Source organism: Fringilla coelebs (assembly GCF_963513975.1).
Source record: "Fringilla coelebs genome assembly, chromosome: 5".
NCBI classification, from domain to species: domain Eukaryota; kingdom Metazoa; phylum Chordata; class Aves; order Passeriformes; family Fringillidae; genus Fringilla; species Fringilla coelebs.
Genome location: NC_140033.1, coordinates 26,714,920 through 26,735,724, shown reverse-complemented (window position 1 = coordinate 26,735,724; position 20,805 = coordinate 26,714,920). Strand labels below are relative to the sequence as shown.

The window sequence follows — 20,805 nt, the reverse complement described above, 5'->3', positions numbered from 1 at the left end:
ATATGCTTGTGAAGAATGGAAGCTGTGCAGAGACACTGAGCTAGTTCTGACACTGCTAATTCAAACCAGACATAGTTCTGACATGACTGTATTTCTCCAGGGACTCCCTTCATCGTGCTTCACTATGCTAAACAGTTTTGTTGTTGTTTAAAGGCAGTTAGGAAGCGTAAAAAATGTTACTGCTTTGCTTCAGTCTCACAATTTTCATAACACTGCAGTTTTGATGACAGATTCTAATACTATACTGGGCTCAATTTCTTGTCATTTAATTAAGATGCAGTTTTCCCAAATTTAACAATGTTGATTGAACACCGAATCTCTCAGCCTTTGAGACAAGTGGACAGAATGTTATTCAAACTGACATTTTCAAAGGAAAAACCAGCAGACTGAAGTATCTTATAAGACTATTAGGAGAAAGAGAAAAATCAAGTTGGGCTGCAAAAAAACTCCAACTTTTTCTTTTTACTGAAGTTTCATAATTCCATAGAATTTTGTATAAATACAGCATCCTAAACATTTAAGGTTTTCCTATTGTGATTCAGAAATTATAATAAAGAAATTATAATAAAACTGTTAGAAACAAATCCAGCGTTAGACATTTCTAAATTGTATTTATTTTTTTAAATGCCTTTCCCCCCTCCCCCCAAAATAGCTTTTCTTAAAACTTGGAAAAGAGACACAAGAAGGATCAAGAAAATTATGATTCTTTAAGATAATGAAGTTCTTGTTGAGAATTTATGTGTGTATATAGATATAAAATTATATATATATATATATATATATATATATATATATATATATATATATATATACACACATGCATATAAAAACTAGAAGGTCAGCACAAAAAAGTAAATTTGTTAGTAGGCCAGAAATATCTCCTAAACCAGAATAGGCAGTGTATTATAATAATTTACTTACATTAACTGGTTCATTAAAAATTTCCAAAAAAATCACTGAAGAATGCAGGGTAATTGTGAATTGAGTCATCACTGGAGTGAGTTTATGGTACTATCTACAGCAAAATGGTTATTTCAATAAACTATGTCATTAACATTACCTAACCCAAAAACTGCAATATAGGTATAATTACAACAATTATTCATACAGCACTTTCTGTCCTTAATTCATACAGAGGAGCTGCATCTGTACAGGGAAAGAAATCGGATTTTTAATAAACAGAAAGTATATTGCTTACCTCTTGGTATCTAGCAACTCCACCATTAACTGCTGCATCAATGACCCCATTTAGACACATTGTGAGAGGGTTAATGTTCTGCATCTGTCGAGTTTGACACTGACTAATCAGTGTTCTTAACTGCTGGTTCTTATTTTCTAAAACTTCAATAGCATTCTCAAGGGGACTCATTTCCACCTGAAACATGAGTGAGAAACATTGCAAACAACTTAATCAACTTTCAGTTGAAAGATGAAATATATTGCAGGTAATTTTTGATTTCTTAACATAAAACAATATTATTCTATGTCCTAAAGTAGTTTAAGAGACAAAGTACTTCTCAGCTGGGGGAGAGATTTTATCATGCAAACAATGATCAAAATAAGCAACTGTCACTCTTTTGTAGATTCATTATCTGACCCTGAGATGACCCAGCCCTTGTTGCAAAACATTAATATACTTTCAGCCAGTGGTGGGACTCTTAGAATTCAGGATTAAACCATCCTTACTAATTACCTAAAACAGGCTGGGGGGCAGGGAGCTTAATCAATTTAAGGGTCCAGAGCCGAGCTGAAGTATTGGTGAGTTAGTTTCCCCGTCCAAAGTGAAGTTACCAACGAGACTTTATGGAACAGGAATTTGAATGCAAGCTTTGAGCTAAAATAATGATCAACTTATAGTCAAAGGCAGCCTTGAGCAGAATGTGCCTCTCAACTCTCAAGGGTGGGGAAGTTCTTTCAACAGGTAGTGTGAACTGCCAGAAAAACCAAATGCTGTGTTGGGAAGGCTTGCAGGCTTGCAGCTGCCTATGATTTACCAAAATATACAAGCGCAAATCTGAGTCGTGACCTCATACATGCCCAGGAAAAATTATTACAGTTTACTTTTGTAAATGGTGGCTGTAATGGTAAAATGCTGGTAAACTGAAGGCCTTCATATCAGTGGTCATACTAACCTAGTAATGACTCAGCAGGAGTCAACTAACAAAATTTCTCATGTCACACACACATTTTGATTTTACTAAACTCCGCCTTTGGTTTTCTACAGGAGAATATCAAGAAGATGGTGACATTTTCCTGCTATTATAAAAAAAATACACAGCAGAGTTTTAGAGAAAATCAATTGTACTATGGTATCCTTATATATAATGGGATTATTCAGGGACTAGCTTTGACAAGAAGGAAAATAGTTACAGATGCTATCTATACTCCAGGGCTCAGCAATTGACCAATTATTTAGAGATATTTATAGGACGAGTACTCCTCCAAATATATCTGGAATCTATTTAAGGATTTTTTAAGTAATAGAACAAGCAAAGAGAGGAACCTACAATGTGTCAATAACAGACTGGTAAATTTGACCCTATTCCTACAGGTTCTGTTCAGTAGCTCGTGGAATTTATTATAGTACAGGAACTTGAAGAATGCTTACTTTTCAAGGACACTGAAGGATACATTAAGCTATAGATATTTTAAGTATTAAATGTTACGTGGTGCTGAGTTTTAAGGAAGCAATTTACTGACATTATATGTTGCCTTTGGGTGTCCATTATTGTTCTCAACTTCCTTTTCCTCAGCTGTTTAAATGAATCCTAAGGGTAGTTCTTAAAAACACTTTTCAAGACAAGAGAAACCAGACAAATCAATATACTTTGTAAATAATTTTGTTGTAGCCACCTTGAGACCTTGGTCAAAGAAATTAAAATCATAAAGCAGTTCATTGAATAACATATGGTTAAGAAAGTAAACCAAGCCAATATGTACTGACAGGAGTCTTATACTCACCACTTCACGTTTTTCTACTTCAAACCAACGAGATATTCCAGGTAAACTCTGCACCAAGATCAGTGTGGTTCTCTCTACCCATAGACTCTAAAATATATAAAAGCAATTTGTTTCCTAATTTGACTCTGTATCTTCCTTAATTATTACCAGTTCCCTTTATGAACACCTTCACTTAAGTAAGAGTATACATTAAAAAAATACTAACATCAAATTCCTACTGAAATGTCTATCCCATAAGTCAATAACACTCACTTTCTCCTTACTTCCTAGGTCCTACTACTAAGCAGTAATTGCTACTGATTCTTCACTCTTAAACTTTATTATATGTTGTCCTCAAATCTCCAAAAGTCACCCACAACTGAATTGGTACTTTAATATTTCTTTTCTGGTCTAACATCTGAGAAGAACAAGAGTTCTGAAGCAGAACAACTTACAGAACAGAGAGAATGATCAGGTCTCCTTCGAGAAGCCCTATTCAGGATTCCAGAATGCATAGCTGATGGGATACTCAAATATACTGCTAAACATTTTGTGCCAGAGGTTTGTAAAATGACAAATCCACACACAGGATGGTGCTTACACAAGAAATATGTGTAAGCTGTACAGTTAAAACAAAGCTTAAACATACATCAGAAGACAAGTGACTCAATTTAGCTAATTTATTATCCTTACAGGGTTTTCTTCTAAATTTATAACAAAATTATTATGGGATAACTCTTTTTGTCTTTCTGAATCAGGATGTGTTCCTAGTGGGTAGAAATTAAAATTACACCAAAATCTGAATTTTCACTGTGACATTTTCAGTAGAAGAAACAGAAGGGATTTACCTATTAGGGAAGGAACTATTGCTTTTCCCTGAGACAATCTCTAAGTTCAGAGGTAGTTTTTAGTCTTGATATCACAGGAACAGGTCATCATCCTGCAGTTCAGTCAAACTTTCTCTCCCTTGCTCTAGAGAGAGATAGCTTTTGGCAATCCTATCCATAGCCAAGATTACCTCCTTAAAAATATTTTCCCATCTGTCTGAGAAACTTTTCTGAGACTGCTCTGTCCAGTTCTGCCTTCTATACATCACAATGAAAAAAAAAAAAAAAAAGAATGTTTTCAATTTTAGTCACATATACAGCAAGACCTCTGCATCTCAAATATATTTTTGATATTTTGATTTTATTAAAAATAAGAAGTGAAATAGTCAAACCTGAGATATCATCTTCTCTAGAGAATTTGATGCACCACACTCAGCTGAATTATGCAAATGCAGATGATATTTCAATAAGGCAGCTTTTGTTGTTGATGTTACAAACAAATCCATAGGTTCAGTAGATCAGGGCATGATACTTTACCTTGAATTCATTTTCCTTGTCCTTGGTCCCTTTGTGAAATGGTCTGTCATATCGGAATCGCCAGATGTGATTTACTTTGTAAAAGCTCTTGATGTTATCAGGAATGCCATCTCTCTGCAAAACTTCCTGGTTTTCTGGAATTGGTGTCACTGCATAAATCTGCAAATCTATATGTAAAGAGTTAAGGCTATCCCACTTTATTTAAATTAGCAAAGCATATTGCCTCCTGAAGCATTACAGAAGAAAAAATCTTTAAAAAGCGTGCCTCATGAAATGCTTTTATACTATTAATGGTTTGGGAAAGGAACCTGAGATTTTTTTGATTGTTTGAGATTTCTTTGTACTGTTTTGTTGAAAATTTCATCTTTATTTTTGAAATAGAGCCACTTACATGGAATAGTACATAAAGTAAAGGGATTTAATTAAATATATTCTTACATAATATGTCATGCCATGCTAACATAATGTTGTATTGTAAGAAGTTAAATTACTGTACCTTGAACTGCTATACCATTATCACAGTGGTGATAGTTCTATAGGTATTTTTAGCTAAAGAAATAATGTCAATAACATGTCAAGGAATTCTTAAATAGAACCAAAATTACACAAGGAACTTCTAAACATAATAGAGTGAACTGGGACAAAATGCAGGGAAATTCTCACCTACCATTAATTTCAGTGGAGGCACCATGTGATCAAAATTGGCTATAGGTGTACCTACGTGTTTTACAAGCATAGAAAATGTAAATGCAGAGTATGGCTTTGTGATCATGTGGATACACTGTGCTTCTGCCTGAAAGATGGTCTCATCTGGCTGATTAGCATGTTGCATAGCAATGGCATGTGGGAACTCATTCAACATTCGCTGCTGGAAGGCCTCCAGCCTTTCATAGTCATGTCCTCGGCAAACAAATTCCTTATTCTGAGCGGAATAAGAAAACAAAAAGCAAGAGCAAGTTGCATGAAAATAAGTGGGATCCAAACACACGCACTTAAATATAGATTGTCCAGGCAACTTTTGCATCGTTTAAAGAAGGGGGAAAAAAAAACAAAACAAAAGGCAAGGAAAAAAATAAGGAATATAGAAAGAACAGGTTACTTAGAAGGACATTTTATCATAAAAGTTAGGTTTTATTCAAAAGTCTGGAAAAATGTAATGATTACACTTCAAAATTTAATAATAACCTGAAGGGAGAAATTTTTCTTAGCTGGTCAAAGTATGCAATTAAATATATCAGACTGTATAAAATATGTAACAGAAATATAACCCCACAAACAGTTAAGACAATGAAATGGGTTTTAAGTCAATTCCATGAGGGACTAAGAAACTTTGTTCTGATGTTATATAATTCTGAAGAAAAACATTGCATAAAAAAATTATAATGTCATTCAATTTGCCTTACCCTGTAAATGTTGATCAATTATCAGCCTGGAAAATTAAAATGATCCAGTTTTTACAACACAAAGTAAAAGAATGCTCCTGGCATTGAATTCTTAGAATCGAGACTTTCATGGGAATTGCTACAAAAAGCCCCTGTAACTGTATTATTGTTCAACTACAAATTAAAATGCGAAAGCTTTATTATGAAGTTTAGTCTTTATTTCTTCTATGGCAAACACAGCCAGATTTACAAACTGCTTTGCCAGAAAAAATTTAAATCAAATGTATTACGTCTGTCCTTGTTGGTGTTGCAAGCACAAATATGTGCTGTGTATGTTTAACTTGAAAAATTCATAAGATGCATAAGCAGTGAAAGACCTAAGATTTGAAAGTACTGCACTGTTGTGCAACTCTTTCCATTACTTTTACTCCATCAGTTAAACTCTTTCTGATTAATATTTTCAGATTGGTTTATACAGAAGTTATATTCAGATGAATATTAAGTAATCTCAAGAAGTATCTTCCCATCAGACTCTTTTGAGCATTACTTTTAAAAGGGAGAGTTTCATGCTATATTTGCCAGTTAGAAATTTTCCCCACCACTAAGGCAAAGACAAATCAGACTTTTTAGGCCTCCACCACATAGGAGGCTCCTTCATCACTTATTTTAATTACCACAGGAAGAGGAACTTGGATTATGATTTCAACTGCTCCATGTATAAGACAAATTCTGTCCTCTTCCCAAAGTGACAGTCAATGCAGCTAAACTACTGCAGACTATGAAAGAGGGGAACAGTGTAAACATTTTCAAGGGCACTTCAGTAACTTCAGAATTCCAGATTAATGATCAAGAGTAATAACCTTATTATTTGTCAGTTTTAGTACATTAATAATCAATGAAATTCAGCATGTGCAATTTCTAAGTCATTAGAAAAAGAAAAGGGACTTGGGAATGTAATTGCTTAAATGTTCAATTGCTGATTATCCCACCACCAATGGATACTACTTCTGACAGCCTTTCCCTGAGTACCCACCAGCAGGAACAGAGCAGGAGAAAGGGAACAAACTACTGTGAACCATTGGTCTGTGGAACAGTGTAGGCGCACGGTTTCCAACATAAACATGAATATTGTGTTTCTGTGGGACTCCAAAAGCCTAGAATTTGTCTTTTCATTAGTGAGGACTTTTTCTTAACCACAAAACATAAAGGTAAAGAATTTCTCACAGGATAAGAACTTGCACATGGTATGAACAAATTTTAACACAGTGAAAGTTATTATGAATGACAGCATTACTCCGTTCTGTTTATTTTCATTTCTTACCCTCAAGAAGAATGGGAACTTTTTCCCATAGAAACCAACTCTGAAAAATTCTGGCTCCAAGCGCTGCTGATCCATAATTTTGTCATACAGAGACGCTTCCATCATCTGTGTGAGATTGAGAAGAAATGCAATTAGTCTTTTTTGAAAGTGTGTTTTTACCATAAACTATCACAAATGGGAGTGTCTTTCACCTCTGGGGTAACGGAATTGCAATAAATCTCTGAGCAACAACTAGGACATCCAGAAGTTTCTGAATGCATCAGATTAAGTAATTATACCTCTTAGGGATCTGAAAGTTTCCTAGAATTAAGAAATAAATCCTTTAAAATATGAAGTACCAATATTAAAAGGGTAAAATAGAAAGACAGTTTGAAACATATGACCCAGTAATCTGCTAATCACCCAAACACATGGCAGTAATGTGGTCAGTTAAATCAGCAAAGCCTAATTTCCATATTCAAGATAGTTATGTCCAAATCACACCATATTGATGATTTAAGCATCAAATATGAGCTCCTTTAAAATTATTTAAACATCAAATATGAGCTCCTTTAAAATGTCCCAATAGCAATTAGCATAATTTTTGATCAATACATCTGGTTTTTATTCCACCCATAACTGACACAAGGAGATCCTAATACCAAAGTTCCCTTTTTCTGATGGTATTTCCAGCAAAGTTTTCAATAATGTGGAAGAAGCCAAACACAGTCTTAGCCTTATTTTATGTAACACAGACATCTATTTAGTATGCATATGATATCAATAGCTGCCTAATTATACTGCTATGAGAAATCCCCACACCTCCGTTTTTGGATTAATATTGGTGGCACAGATACAGCAAAAGAATATTTGAAACACAAAACACATTCAGTACAATTAATTAAACATGCATAAACTAATAATTTTATTCACATGATGACAGTCAGTTTGCCTTTCTTATAGGGTTCTGCCCTTGACATATCAAAATATATATGGAATAAGCAGATAACAGAGAGTCCTGCCACATTGCATAATTTTGCATAATGTCATTAAGCAGCTCTGAATTAAAGGGACTTCACTTGGTCCTAGCAGCAAGCATCCTACATGTACAGGAAATTTAAAAGGTGAGTTGTAATACAAAATTGAATCCATCAGAAGCAGGTAAGAAAAGAAGACTCAATAATTTTAAAAATACACTACCTGAATGAATGAGAACCAATATTTAGAGTTCTAAAATTAAAGAAACCAGGAGAAGACTGTACCAAGAAAGACTAATTTTTACTATGTAATACTAAACAGACCATATTTTTAAGCAGTAAATTTAAAAAAAAAAAGTGTGCATTGCCTGTGGCTTCGCTTGCAATTACAACTGCAAAGACATGTTGCTGCTCCTAGTGAAGGACTGCACGCAGCACATTTCCAAGATAAACTGGAGGAAACAGTTTATGAAATTGAAATGAAAGTGAGTTTGTATTGTTATTTTTCTGCATAAGCATGCACACAAAAAGGATGTTGTACTGGTACAAATATTGTAAGAACATTAATTTTATAATAAAATAAAGCAACTGGTCTAGTGGAAGGTGTCTGGCAGGAGGGCTAGAGCTAGATCGTCTTTAAGGCTTCCAACCCAAACTGCTCTATGAAGATAGGATTGTCTCATTTTTCTTCAAAAAGCTCACACTCCTTTCTTTATAATCCTTATTGTAGAAAAAATGCCTCAGGGTAAAAAGTAAGAGTGCAAACCCAACCTAACGATCATTCTGTGGCAAATTTAATTTCCTCAGTAATATTTAATAACTCAAATTAAAAAGCTTTTGGGTTCCTGATTGATGAAAAGTATTCAAGTACATTACCCTCATCTTGCTGAGGTTTCTGTAGTCATAGTAGCTCTCATATTGTTCTGCAATTTTCCTGCATAAGATAATGCCATTTTCCCAACACTGCAAGCAAATAAAAGGTGTTCAGTAATTCAAAGCAACTGTTTGACAATTTGTGATCTATTAGCGGTCTGTTCTATCTATACTAAGTCTTGTTGTTACTGAAAATATTTGAACACACTGTGCACTAAACATGCTGATAGCTTCTGAGTAATACTGATAATTTCTTTGAAGAATTAAAAATATATTTAGATACTTATTTAATTAATTATTCTTTTTGCACTATGCACAAAATATAAGTAATTGTAAGCATGATGGACGACTCTTTCGATGCTACATGAGATGGATTCAACACATTATGATTTTTGCATTTTAAAATTGTACTTTTAATACATCTACCTTAATTTTTTTAGGTTGTACAGTATTTCATTGCACCATGTAAGTTAAACTATATAATATAAGTACAGAATTGTTTGAAAAACATGATGATCAAGATCCATTTGTTTACATTTATTAGGCTTACATGGATTTTTTACACTAGCTTTTTACACTAGCTACACAAAATTGTAATGCATTGAATGCTTGTCAGTAAGAAAAATCAGAGCACTATGTATATATAAAATTTTAGACTACAGGATAATTACACTTGCTTAATTCAGAATAGGCATTTGCAGTAATGACAACAAACTGCGATCCCTCAAAAAAATTAATTTTTAGTTTTTAAGAGATACAACACAGTATTGTAAGGTGTAAACATAGCTTTAGCATCCTCACTTGGTCACTAAGTGAATTTCATTAGCTTTATAAGGCTCATTTTCACCACCTCTAAAATGGGGAAAAATGATACCACCTTTTATAAAGCGATTTGGCGTTACAAAACCAACTGCTATGCCAGTGAAACATTATTCTCATATGTAAGTGGGGGATTTCTAGGATACCACCACAGGATTAGAAGAAACGTACTGCATCTCTAAGTAACTGCTTAATCAAGCAAGGACAAACACTTCGCCTCAATACAAGAAAGAGTGCAACCCTGAACTACTATCCTAAAATGAATAAACTTCCCTTCACATATCCACTCAGTAAAACAGGAATATTTTACCTTTCCCCTGTCAAAGTTTTGAATGATGGTCAGATGGAGACACTCCTTACGCTGCCACTCTGTTTGCATGGGGTAGTTGAGAAATTCCCTGAGCGGCCGATCGGACCACTCCAGCAGCTCGTCGTACAGCAGGAGCGTGTAGGCAGCCTCTGCAAGACAAATTACAGCATGGCACTTAGCAACCCCAAACACATGAAACAGACAAACAGCACACAGAGATGCAAATGCTTTTCTTGAGAGGCACCTTTCTAATGGGTAATTGATTTATTTTGAGTATTGGGCAGATGGTAGTGGTGGTTTTGGACAGAGTTACTATTACAGCTATAACAAAAACAGCTTCAAATTTCCACACACTGTTGAAAGGGGAGTCACTGGGACACTTCTCCTGGAGTCTCAAAATACAAAGGAAATAGAAATTAAGTAACCATTTCCTGCTTAGCCCCAGTCTTCCCTACGGCTAAGGAGAAACCCTCAATGACTGCTGTCTGAAAAAAGGAACAAGGGCTGGAGGATGAGGAACATCAGCAGTGAAAGAGGAAAGACAACAAGACTGTGGACACATTCCAAAAGAGAGGGCTGGGAGGAAAACAGGGAGGCAGATGTGTGCTTAATAGAATCCACTCCTTCCATAGAGAAATAAATTCCTGATAGCTGAGCCTTACCAGCTGCCCATAATAAGCAATTTAGAAGTGCAATGTTTTTTCTCTTTATAATTTTTAAAATTTTATTTTGTTTTTGGTTTGGCAGGAATCAAACTGGTTATTGGTCTCTACTCAGATAACTGTGTAGTAATCTTTACATTAATCAATAGAAATTATCTGGGAATATAAAAAATATTAATTTTTTGACTTTGACTTCAGGAATTCATCAGAAACAGTGCACTAATATAATATAAAATTAATCTTTTTATTGGAAAGTCAGACTTTGGCAAATTACAAAACACCAGAATTACTACTGGCTACAACAACTCAATTTGGCTAACTGAGCATATGTATTATTGATTTCCAAGCTAATGTTCACAGCTTATGTAGCCGCTCACAGGACCACTTTGCATGAGTGAGTCAGCACAAAGATGGGCCATGTTCTGGAGATGTACTTCATTGGAGACAGAAGTTCCCTACTGGACTTATTTGATTGCAGATTTTATAGGTTGTACATAAGGCAAAAAAATAACAATAAAGTACTAAAGTACTTCTTGTGCTAAGCTAAGTTTGCCCCAGACAACCATATCCTACTTCTTCTGCCATATGATCTCCCTAAAGACAGGTGACTTAAGCCAAATTTTACAGTATTTTTTTCTAGCAGTAGTGTTCCACTACATGTCCAACTGAGAATCTGTGGATGAAAAAACATCACTGCAGCAGATATTTGTGTGAGTCAGTGCCTTGAACCCCAGAGTTGCAAAATGCTAAGTGTGGTGCAACTGGTGCTGTGCTGTGATACACCCATGCAAGGAAAACCAGCTCGAGTTCAACCTTAATTCTGGCATCACACTCAGGCTGCTTGACTGGTAACCACCTTTGTCATAGTTTCAAGCTACATTTTTGTACTCAAGACATGAAGCACATCTATATGACAATTTTAAAAATCCATGAAGCTGATAATAAATTATTCAAAATCATAAGGAAGCAAAAGATAGCAGAGCCTAAGTAGCTGCTCAGGATATTTCCCTGCATCCTTTCCTTTCTAAACTTGGCATCTAAGTCCATAACAAAATTTTGTCTGCCATAATAATGTAGTTTTCTTAAATTATAATAAATGTATACAGAAGGTTTCTAAAATAAGAATGACCATACTGGATTACAAGTCTGAAGGACTCCTCCACTCATCATTGTATGCCTGGCAGTGGCCAACACAACAAATAAAATAATGGTACCTCAGGGAGAGGTCTGTAACTACTGACTTGCATCAAAGCACTAAGGAGAGATAAATAGGGTTGACTCATGATGTGGAAAATTCAATTTATACAGGAAATATTCAAAACAGTAGATATTTCTAAGGTAGATAGGCAAAAAGTCTCATTACAGTTCTCAGGTGACTGAGGGGACACAAGGAATCAGTGCATTCATGTGATTCAGCCTCAAGAGAGGTAAATTTATAGTTGTAACTGAGTGCTGTGTAAAGAAAGATTTGAAGTAATGTTTTGTATAAAAATGATTTTTTTTTAACTGAGCATTTCTAGAAAAAGTCCAGTAAAACATACTATGGAAATGAAAGAAAAAACATTTCATCCCTAGGATGAAACAATGCCATTAGCATACTGATGCTGAAACATGTAGGAAGGATCAAACTTATTTTCCTAATCCCAAATTCTCTAGACCAGCTGATTTTAAAAAAATCTGTATTTTTTCTCATAAAGCAAGGCAATGGACTACACAAGTCTGTTTTCTACTTATGGGTGTGAGACAAGTCTTATAAAGGCTCTTCCAGCAAAAAATTAAAAATAAAAGGAAGCAGTGAAATCTACCACAGTAAAGAACACAAAAATCACACAGATTGATAACAAAGATAGGAAGTACAACAATGTCCTGGAAATAAATTTTGAGCAAAATACTGTTTAAAATCAGAATGGACGGCAAAACAATTAAAAAAATTAGGTTCATACCACAGTTGAAGATAAACTGGACACATAATAGTACCCAGTGCATAAAGGGAACTCAACACTGCTCAAAGAGTTGCTAAGATCTACTATGCAAAATAATAGCTTGATACAAAAGCCAGCTGTGGCAAAGAGACTTCCTGATAATCAAAATTCTCTTGTGACTCACTATTGCCAGGTCACATGAGGAAACTGAAATCTCTTCTTAACATATTCTGCTATCTAGTCCACATTTAAATCCAAGAACTGTAAAGGGAGTGTGGAAATTCCAAGTGAACAATCTTTCTTATGGACAGCAGAAAACCATAAGGAAAGTTGCTGTGACACCATGTAAGCTGTTTACTAAAGACCCCTAGCCAACTAACCTGCTGCTAAGAAGAATCAAAATGTAGAAATTTTGTACATATGCAATTATAAACAGTGGGGAAAAGATGGACGTATCATAAGGGCAGTAAAATATTCTGGCAAAGATAGTGTGATTTAAAAGGATACTGATTTTATCTTCTTCAGCAGTTACTGATGGCATGTAGTTCTTCAAATGAAGTGTGTGTTTGGCTGTATAAACAACTGTCACGCACAATATCTTCTTATTTCTTCATGGAAAAGATAACAACCAGCTTTGGCACAAAATTAGAGAAATCTTGGACAGCAGTACTACAAATGTGGTATGTGAAGATTTAGAAAGACATGAAGTTGCAATACTTGCCGCAGGTTTTAGGGTGTCTACCTCATCATGAGTAAGTGATATGGTCTTCCTTTCTTTTATTCCTCTTTTTAACCCAAAAATGAGATTCTGAAACACAGCTGTGTGGAAACACTTCACCAAACAGATAGCCAGGAGCATTACAAAAAAATGCATAGGCTCAGGTCCCACTAAATGAACTCATAAAAACTTCTTCCAAACTTTACCCTGTTTCAGTGAAAAATTATCATATCACACATTTATTGCTAGTGGGTATCAACAGAAGCAATTTACATTCACCATGGTTCAGCAAATAATAGTGTCGTGGCAGTATCATATATTATATAAAAAGCAGTATTTTGAGACATCAATTAGGAAAGGAACTCAGCTGTTGTCTGGGTTGGTATGTTCTTCACTGAGGATACAGCTTACAGGGTTGCAAAAGACTGCAAACCACAGACCAGTCCCAAATATATTTTTCTAGTTTGCATTCAGTTACCTGTGAAGTTTTGTGCTTTCAGATGTAGATCATAGAGCTTATGAATATAGCGAATATACATCTCTTCCTTGTTCAGTTCAGTCTTGTAAAAATTCTGGAATAAAATTGAATTTTGTAATAAAATGCAGTAGTTAATAAATTTATGATAATGGTTGCAAATAAAAGATTTCAAACATAATATCCCAGAAATACATGCATAGATTATATTTCTGAACATACAACTGCTATTTGTTGTTACATGGACAAAATATGGACTGCAATGTCATAATCCTTAGTTCAAAACATTCTTTATCTATTTACAAGCCCTAAAACAAGGTATGAAAAAGTTACAGGAAGAGGAGCACAAGCCTATAGCACTGTTCACAAGTACTGCCACGTTCACAATGGACATGCAGCTTCAGTCTTCCTGCTAGACATACTCCATGGTCAGGATAATCTGCTTTGCTTAATAAAACTTTATAGGCTAGAAAAGTCTAAGCACTGGCTCTCATTAGCAATTAACAAATTCTGTTTTATTATTTAATTTGCTATTTTCAACTATGCAGTTTTTCTTCTAGTGTACAGTATTCATATTTTGTGCCACTGCTTCCTAAACTCAGTTATTATCAAGGAAAAAGGTGGGAGGAACACTACAAAAACATAAAAAATAAAAACTTTATAGAGAAAATATTTTTTCAATTGATTTGAGAAAATTTAGCCTTCGTTGTCTCTCTGTTGTGCAAGAGTATTAAAAATTTCTTTGAAAGTTATTAGGATATGAAATCTACCTTAGTCCATATGAGTCATTGAAAATCCCCTTAAAAAGTGATATGGTGTTTTGGGATTTTAAAATATTTTAATTTTCTTTTTATACAAATCTTGGATACATTGCTAATAATAGATTAAAACCTCCTTAGGGATGAAAATAATCCAGGTGCTTTACAGAATTCAGATTATGCCAGATATTTTGACAGCAAGCCAGCTGCTTTATGGCTTCATAGTAAATATCATCCTTATTTAGAGCACTATTTTCCTACTGAAGAAATCCTTTGTTCTCTTATGTATAACTGCTACTTAGAAGTGATCCCAAATTGTTTCACTGACGTCAAAAATGCAGAATTACAAGTCAGCTTATTTTGTTTTTTTCCCCTCTGGCTAAAAATACCGCTTTTCAAAAGATTCACCATGAAAATGGAAACTTTCCAAGGTTAACAGAAGTTAACAAACTTGTCAGTGGAAACTGGCCTAGAATCAAAATGCATCTTGTAAACAAAAATGTCATCTTTTTCATACTATGGTTTAGCACTGCTGGTTTCTGGTAATAATGATAGCAGGACAACAGGAGGTCTTGAGCAGCATTTCTGTCTCTTCTGCTGGGGTGAAAATAGTCAGCCTGCAGTATTCACAAGATATCCCATACTATATGCTATAAGAACCAACTTGCATCAGTAATTGGAAGAAAAACAAGAGAAATCCTGTAGGTTTTGTTGGGTTTGGGAGAGGAGGAAAGGCATGTTTGTTTCTACAAACTCAGAGGCTAATTAAACTTGGAAAGTACTTTGGTGAAGTTTATCCAGTAGGAAGAGACTTGAAACTGAATAATGCAGTTTTGGAGACCTTTCAGAACCAAGCTATGACATGCCAAAGAAGACTATCTCAGCCTGGAAAAAATAATCAGTGATCATAAATGTAGTGTTTACTCTGTCAAATTCTACTCAAATTGCAAAAAGAAGCAAAGTATGTCCTACTCAAATGTGGAGTTGCTCAACTGAAATAAAAAAGGGAAAGAGAAAGTATTATACAAACCAAAAGGCTAACAGTGCAGCCAATCTTTTTGCCATCCACTTCTCCCATTTTCATGCAGTCCCTAAAGCAGAAAGTAAAGAAAGTGAGAAGGAATGCTGTTTAGCCTCTTACAGTGAAGCACACCTCAGAAAACAGACATATTTCACTTGGGAAGCTGACTGAAAGGATTGCATTTAGCTGAACAGCTGACCCAAGTAGCTAAGAGATTTCATCCCTCCTTTTGTAGTACATTGAATACCTCAACTGTCAAGAAAGTCTATGTTTTCTTTCTGGCTCTGCCATTACTATGTGACTTTTTTTATCACACAGGGGAAAAAAAGTAGCCAGTAGAACCATGCTGAAATAAAAGAACAACAGGCAATATTACCACATAATCACCAGAAGAAATTTAATGTAACTTTAAAACATTCTTGCGTACATGAGCTAAACAATTGCCCCAAATACTCTCATAACTAACAGCACACCACTGTTTTGAAAGGCTGGGAGTCCTAGAGGTTGTAATCCAGCTGGTCCCTGAAGAGAAATAGGAGTGCCATGCTTCTAGAAATTTAGAGTTCAGTCTCTTTCTTGATGAAATAGCTTTCTTTTCAAGCTATCAGTGACGACAGCAAGTGCAGTACTAGGATATGTGCACCATGTGTCCCTATGGAGTGAGGGAGAAAACCTTACAATTAAACTCTGGGCAGTGCTACTGTTGATGGCAATAAGGAGGACTAAGGTGAAACGTGAAGCCTCTACACAGGCTCACAATTGACTGGGAAAATTGCTTTCAGTCTGGCACTCCCGAATGAGAGTACATTTCTCTCTCCTTGGATCACATGGTACAGTCAGATGTGAGGTGTTCATCCAGAGATCATGTCTTTGTATACACACTTACTGTGCCAGTTGACACTACAACTAAGCATGATTGACACAGTAATAAGAATTTTACATATTGTGTAAAACAACTGTCAGGTGATTATTACTGAGCTCTATGTCTTCAGACAGACTTGAGTCACCAACCTACTGCCAAAAGTTACTACATTCCCTGACAGCAAGCACACCACTGGGTTTTTTACACCATGGGGAGCCTGCTTGGTTGTTTTCATCCTGCCAGTTGCATTTTCCTGTTGACTAAGCAGCTGCTGTCAGAGATCCTGAGCACTTACAGCTGCTGTAGCCATGTATCCACGTGCAGTCACTGTTGAGCAAAATAACTGCATTTGTTTATTGTTTCCTAATATTTGTTTCCTAATATTTCAAAGATGACAACTCTACCTCTAAATTGTGATAGCCACTCACCTGTAGTCCAGGAGCCTCTCCATGAGGCGAGTCACAGTGGCAATTAACGAAACGCCACTTTCCCTCCATGTTTCCCGCTCAATTTTCTTCAGCAGACTGAAAAAAAGCAAGCCAGAAAAATGTCGCTGTTTATTTTTAACTGTTACTATGACAACCTCTCTGCTTTTACCAGTACCTTAATACCTTAGCAACATCTTTGATACTTAGGTTTTTTTTGTACAAACACCCTCCCAAGAAGTGCAATTTGCAAACAATGTCTTACCTAGGATAAGGACCAAAAAGTGGAATTCTAGTCCAGGAAGCATTGACAAAACAAATGATTTTTATATTAGCTGCATCAGGTTAAAAATATGTCAAATACCTAATTTTCAGAACATATTAATATCCCAAAGATTTAAAACAACTCTTCCATAAAATTTTTATCTTCACTTCATGCTGATACATCAGAAAATGAGGAATTTAAAAGTGTTCCTAGAAAAGAATATTCATCAGCTCAATACACCTTCTTAATTTTTAAAAAGGATTTTTCTTTCTCTCCTCTCTTCTCTACTATTTCAGTGAGCATGATATTTAAGAATAGAGAAGGGGTTTTAACAAGATGATTCTCCCTCTTCACTTAATATTTCTTTCTGAGAACGTACTATCATGCACATGTACAATTCCATTAGCTTAAAATGTCATAAGATTATTTTGTTAAAAACTGTTGTGCCAATGTAAATGCATACTACACATTGAAGGAGAAAGATTTCAATGTCAGTAAAACTGTACAACATAATTGTCTTTATTATTATTATTCTTTATATAATTCTGCTACAGGCCTCTGTTTTTCATTGTTTAAGTTTATCAAATATTTATCCCTTAGGCATGAATTTCCACATTTTCTCTATAAGAGTGAGCAAGGAAATATTTATCTACAGAGCTGTTTTATACTTTGGTGCAGGAGCTCAGGTGGATGACATGGCCACGGAGATGTATCAGCAGTCTCCCTGAAAATGTACTCAGTTATGGTTTATTTAGAAAGCTCTGAAAATTCCCACATCCATACCCTTAGAGCTTTTAGAGCACCTCTGAACCTTGTGTCTGTCAGCTCCACTGACCTTCATCTGCCCTGAGCATGCTCAGTCCCTAAAACCTCCTACATCCAAATCTCAAACCCGTAGCAGCACTCAGGAACTCCTACATGCCAACTGCACTAGCTATGCACTCCAGCTCTGCTCCTTACAGGCTCAGGGATGTCACAGATGCAATTCTCCAAGCCAATTTGACCTAAATTAAGCTGTGCTCTGCTGCAACTGAGGACTAAATACTGATATTCATCCTGCACCCTTATATGAATCTTAAACTCACTTCTTCTCTTAAGGAGGCAGTCAGATGTCTTTGCCTCACGATCAGAGGCTGACTCTTTTTCATTGCTGGCAGGCAGATGATAAGGCCATCCTTAACCAGAAAATGCTGAAGCACTAAGCTGGCACCTCTGTTTTCCATACAGAATACCTTAATTAATTTTTGAACCCCTTATGTTCCTTCTAATAGAAGTTTTTGTGTCTAGTAAGAAATAAGAGTAGAGCCTGTCATGTTATTGAATCTTGATTACTGCGGGGATTTTTCATTTCTACTTTGTTTTAACCCTAAGTTAAAAAGGAACATTTCAACCTAGATTCAAGAAAATAATTACTGATAGCTCCTCTAGAAAATCAGTATGACTTCTCTTTCAAAACAGATTGTTCTTATCTGCATTTGACTTATGCATTTTCTTTAAAATTGCATTGGCATGTTCATTATAAACGCACGATTTCTAATGAGTTGAGTTGGTACATTCAAAGTATTTATACAAACTGACATCAATGTGGTTGACTGAAAAAATGAAAGACTTGCCTTCTGATGCATGCCTCCCTCTCCCCTCCAGACATTTCCAGCACAATGCACAGAACAAACACTCAAATGAAAAAGCTACGGAAATATATTCTGGCTAAGTCTAGGTAGAATTGAATCCCTGTTCTTACAGATCCCAAAGCATAGCCAAGATGCTTGAATATTTGTACAAAGCACCAAGGGGTTAAACAACAAAGGGAAACTATAAAAATGTTTCTGCATATCCATGCTAATATAGCCTAACACCTGAACTCACCTGAACAATTATGGTTTGCTTTGTTTTGTTTGGTGGGGGGAAAGGGGGTGTATTTAATTATTTTTAAACTTGGGTGCCCCAGGAGTAAAAGAATAATGATCCAGAGGACCAGAGTTCTCCAGGGACAAACAGCAGGCTTAGAACAATGTTCAGGCTAGCTCAACCATGTAGTAAATGGATTTTGTATGTCAAAAGCACAGCATTATTCAGACTTTTAGCTCACAGGCAGCTAATCCTAGAGGTGCTTTAAAACATCTGGATGCCTCTTTTGGAGTTCAGACTTCACTATAGCCAGAGGTTCCCTGCACAAGTCATAAAGGCTCTCAAAAGACTCACTCCAGACAGTCTAATGGACTGGGCAGTGGTGAATTCAGTCATGCATTTGGAAGAAATTAAGATGACTGAGGACAGCAGAGGATAGGTAGCAACCATCACTTTTTATAATAGATTCATGGTTGAAGAAATCACCTAGAAACTGGCAGAACTCAGTTATAAATCCCTGCTCAGCTGAATGTCAGCTACAATCTCTGCAAAGAGAAGCCTCATTGCCAGGCCCCCAGCAGAACCCATTAGTCCAGGTTTTGTGCTTCAAAATCTGAAATGCCTTGTCTTAGGCCAAACTGAAATACAGCTACAGAAGTAATAAACTGCCAGCATCCATCTGATTCAGAAGAAAGACCTACTTGAGTATATACCTTGGCTTCTGAGGATTTTATTTTAACCACCAACTGTTCAATAAAGTAAAATGATTCTTTTTCCTGTGCTAATTAATTCAGGAATCCAATTGCAGTATTACAGTGTAAATGTAGATCAGAACAGCTTTCATACCATAATTACAATGGATAGCAATTGCAACATCTAGTTTTTCATGATAACAAAATGTTCACTACTTCAGGCTTTGCATTTCCTTCAAATGACATCAGGAGCTAATCAGTGAATGGTCACAGTCAAGTCCCTAGAAAGACACTGATTCAAAACAAACAGCAGTCACCTTCCCCCTACTTTCTCTGTCTTTTTATTTGATATAGGTAATTCCATTGTAGGCAACAAATTCTAAGCACATAATATCTTAGCTATCTCCAGAGATGCTTATAATTTATCCTTGAAAATAGATATTCAAAGGAAAGATGCAGTGATTGTCTCTGGGAAAAAAAAAAAAGCAGTTAATGTGGGAGTTAAGAGATTTAAATTCATTTTCCAATTCAGACAAAATAAACAGCATGACAAAACCTGAAAGTCTCCCACTCGCTGCAGTTCCCAGGCTGTATTCAAAGTAGGTGTGTGCATCCCCTCAGCTCCCAGTGACACCTATCAAAAGCAACCACGCCTCATCTTCGGAAAGATCAGGTAATATTGTAGCATTTTCTTTCATTGAAGACTACCAAACCACTGCTTGCTGCAAACCTGCATTACTATTCCAGCTTTTGGGAACTTGGTACATCTCTGCCACTTCAGCCTGAACAAGTCTGTTTTCTTGCACTGTGCAAAGACCCCCTAATATTGCTCAGTTTAAATTACCCATGGAAGAAATACAGAAACCCCCAAATCTCAGACTAACCAACCCTGTCTCTTGCAGTCAACACCCCAAACTGTCCATCTGATTTTCTTTGTTTTTCTTCACATGCCCTAGAACAATGTGCCATCCTCCATTTCAGATTAGTATCTCCTACAGGCTCTCCTCTTGAGAGGAGGCAATGCATACAGACAATCAAAATAAAAAAAAATAAATAATCATAAGCACTACCTTTTTCATTAGCTGGGAGTGAACTTGAGCACTTACTCTGAAATTTCACAGAGTTTAGTTTTAACTTCTGTTATACCATGACAGAAACCATAAGCATACTGATGCTGTGAGACATTTTGCAA

The 20,805-nt window shown here is 35.7% G+C and overlaps 1 protein-coding gene across 2 annotated transcripts in view; it reads right to left on the bottom strand.

Annotated features, from left to right (window-relative positions):
* Positions 1-20,805, bottom strand: part of DOCK4 (dedicator of cytokinesis 4) — a 223,333-nt gene that overhangs the window by 17,836 nt on the left and 184,692 nt on the right. For both annotated transcript variants that reach the window (XM_084206500.1, XM_084206501.1), the window contains exons 33-42: positions 16,812-16,907; positions 15,531-15,591; positions 13,746-13,839; positions 9,966-10,114; positions 8,840-8,926; positions 7,008-7,112; positions 5,085-5,226; positions 4,305-4,471; positions 2,962-3,048; positions 1,199-1,375 (exon numbers count right to left, since the gene is read on the bottom strand). In XM_084206500.1, coding sequence (XP_084062626.1) covers positions 1,199-1,375; positions 2,962-3,048; positions 4,305-4,471; positions 5,085-5,226; positions 7,008-7,112; positions 8,840-8,926; positions 9,966-10,114; positions 13,746-13,839; positions 15,531-15,591; positions 16,812-16,907 — 1,165 coding nt within the window. The remainder of the gene's footprint in view (positions 1-1,198; positions 1,376-2,961; positions 3,049-4,304; positions 4,472-5,084; positions 5,227-7,007; positions 7,113-8,839; positions 8,927-9,965; positions 10,115-13,745; positions 13,840-15,530; positions 15,592-16,811; positions 16,908-20,805) is intronic.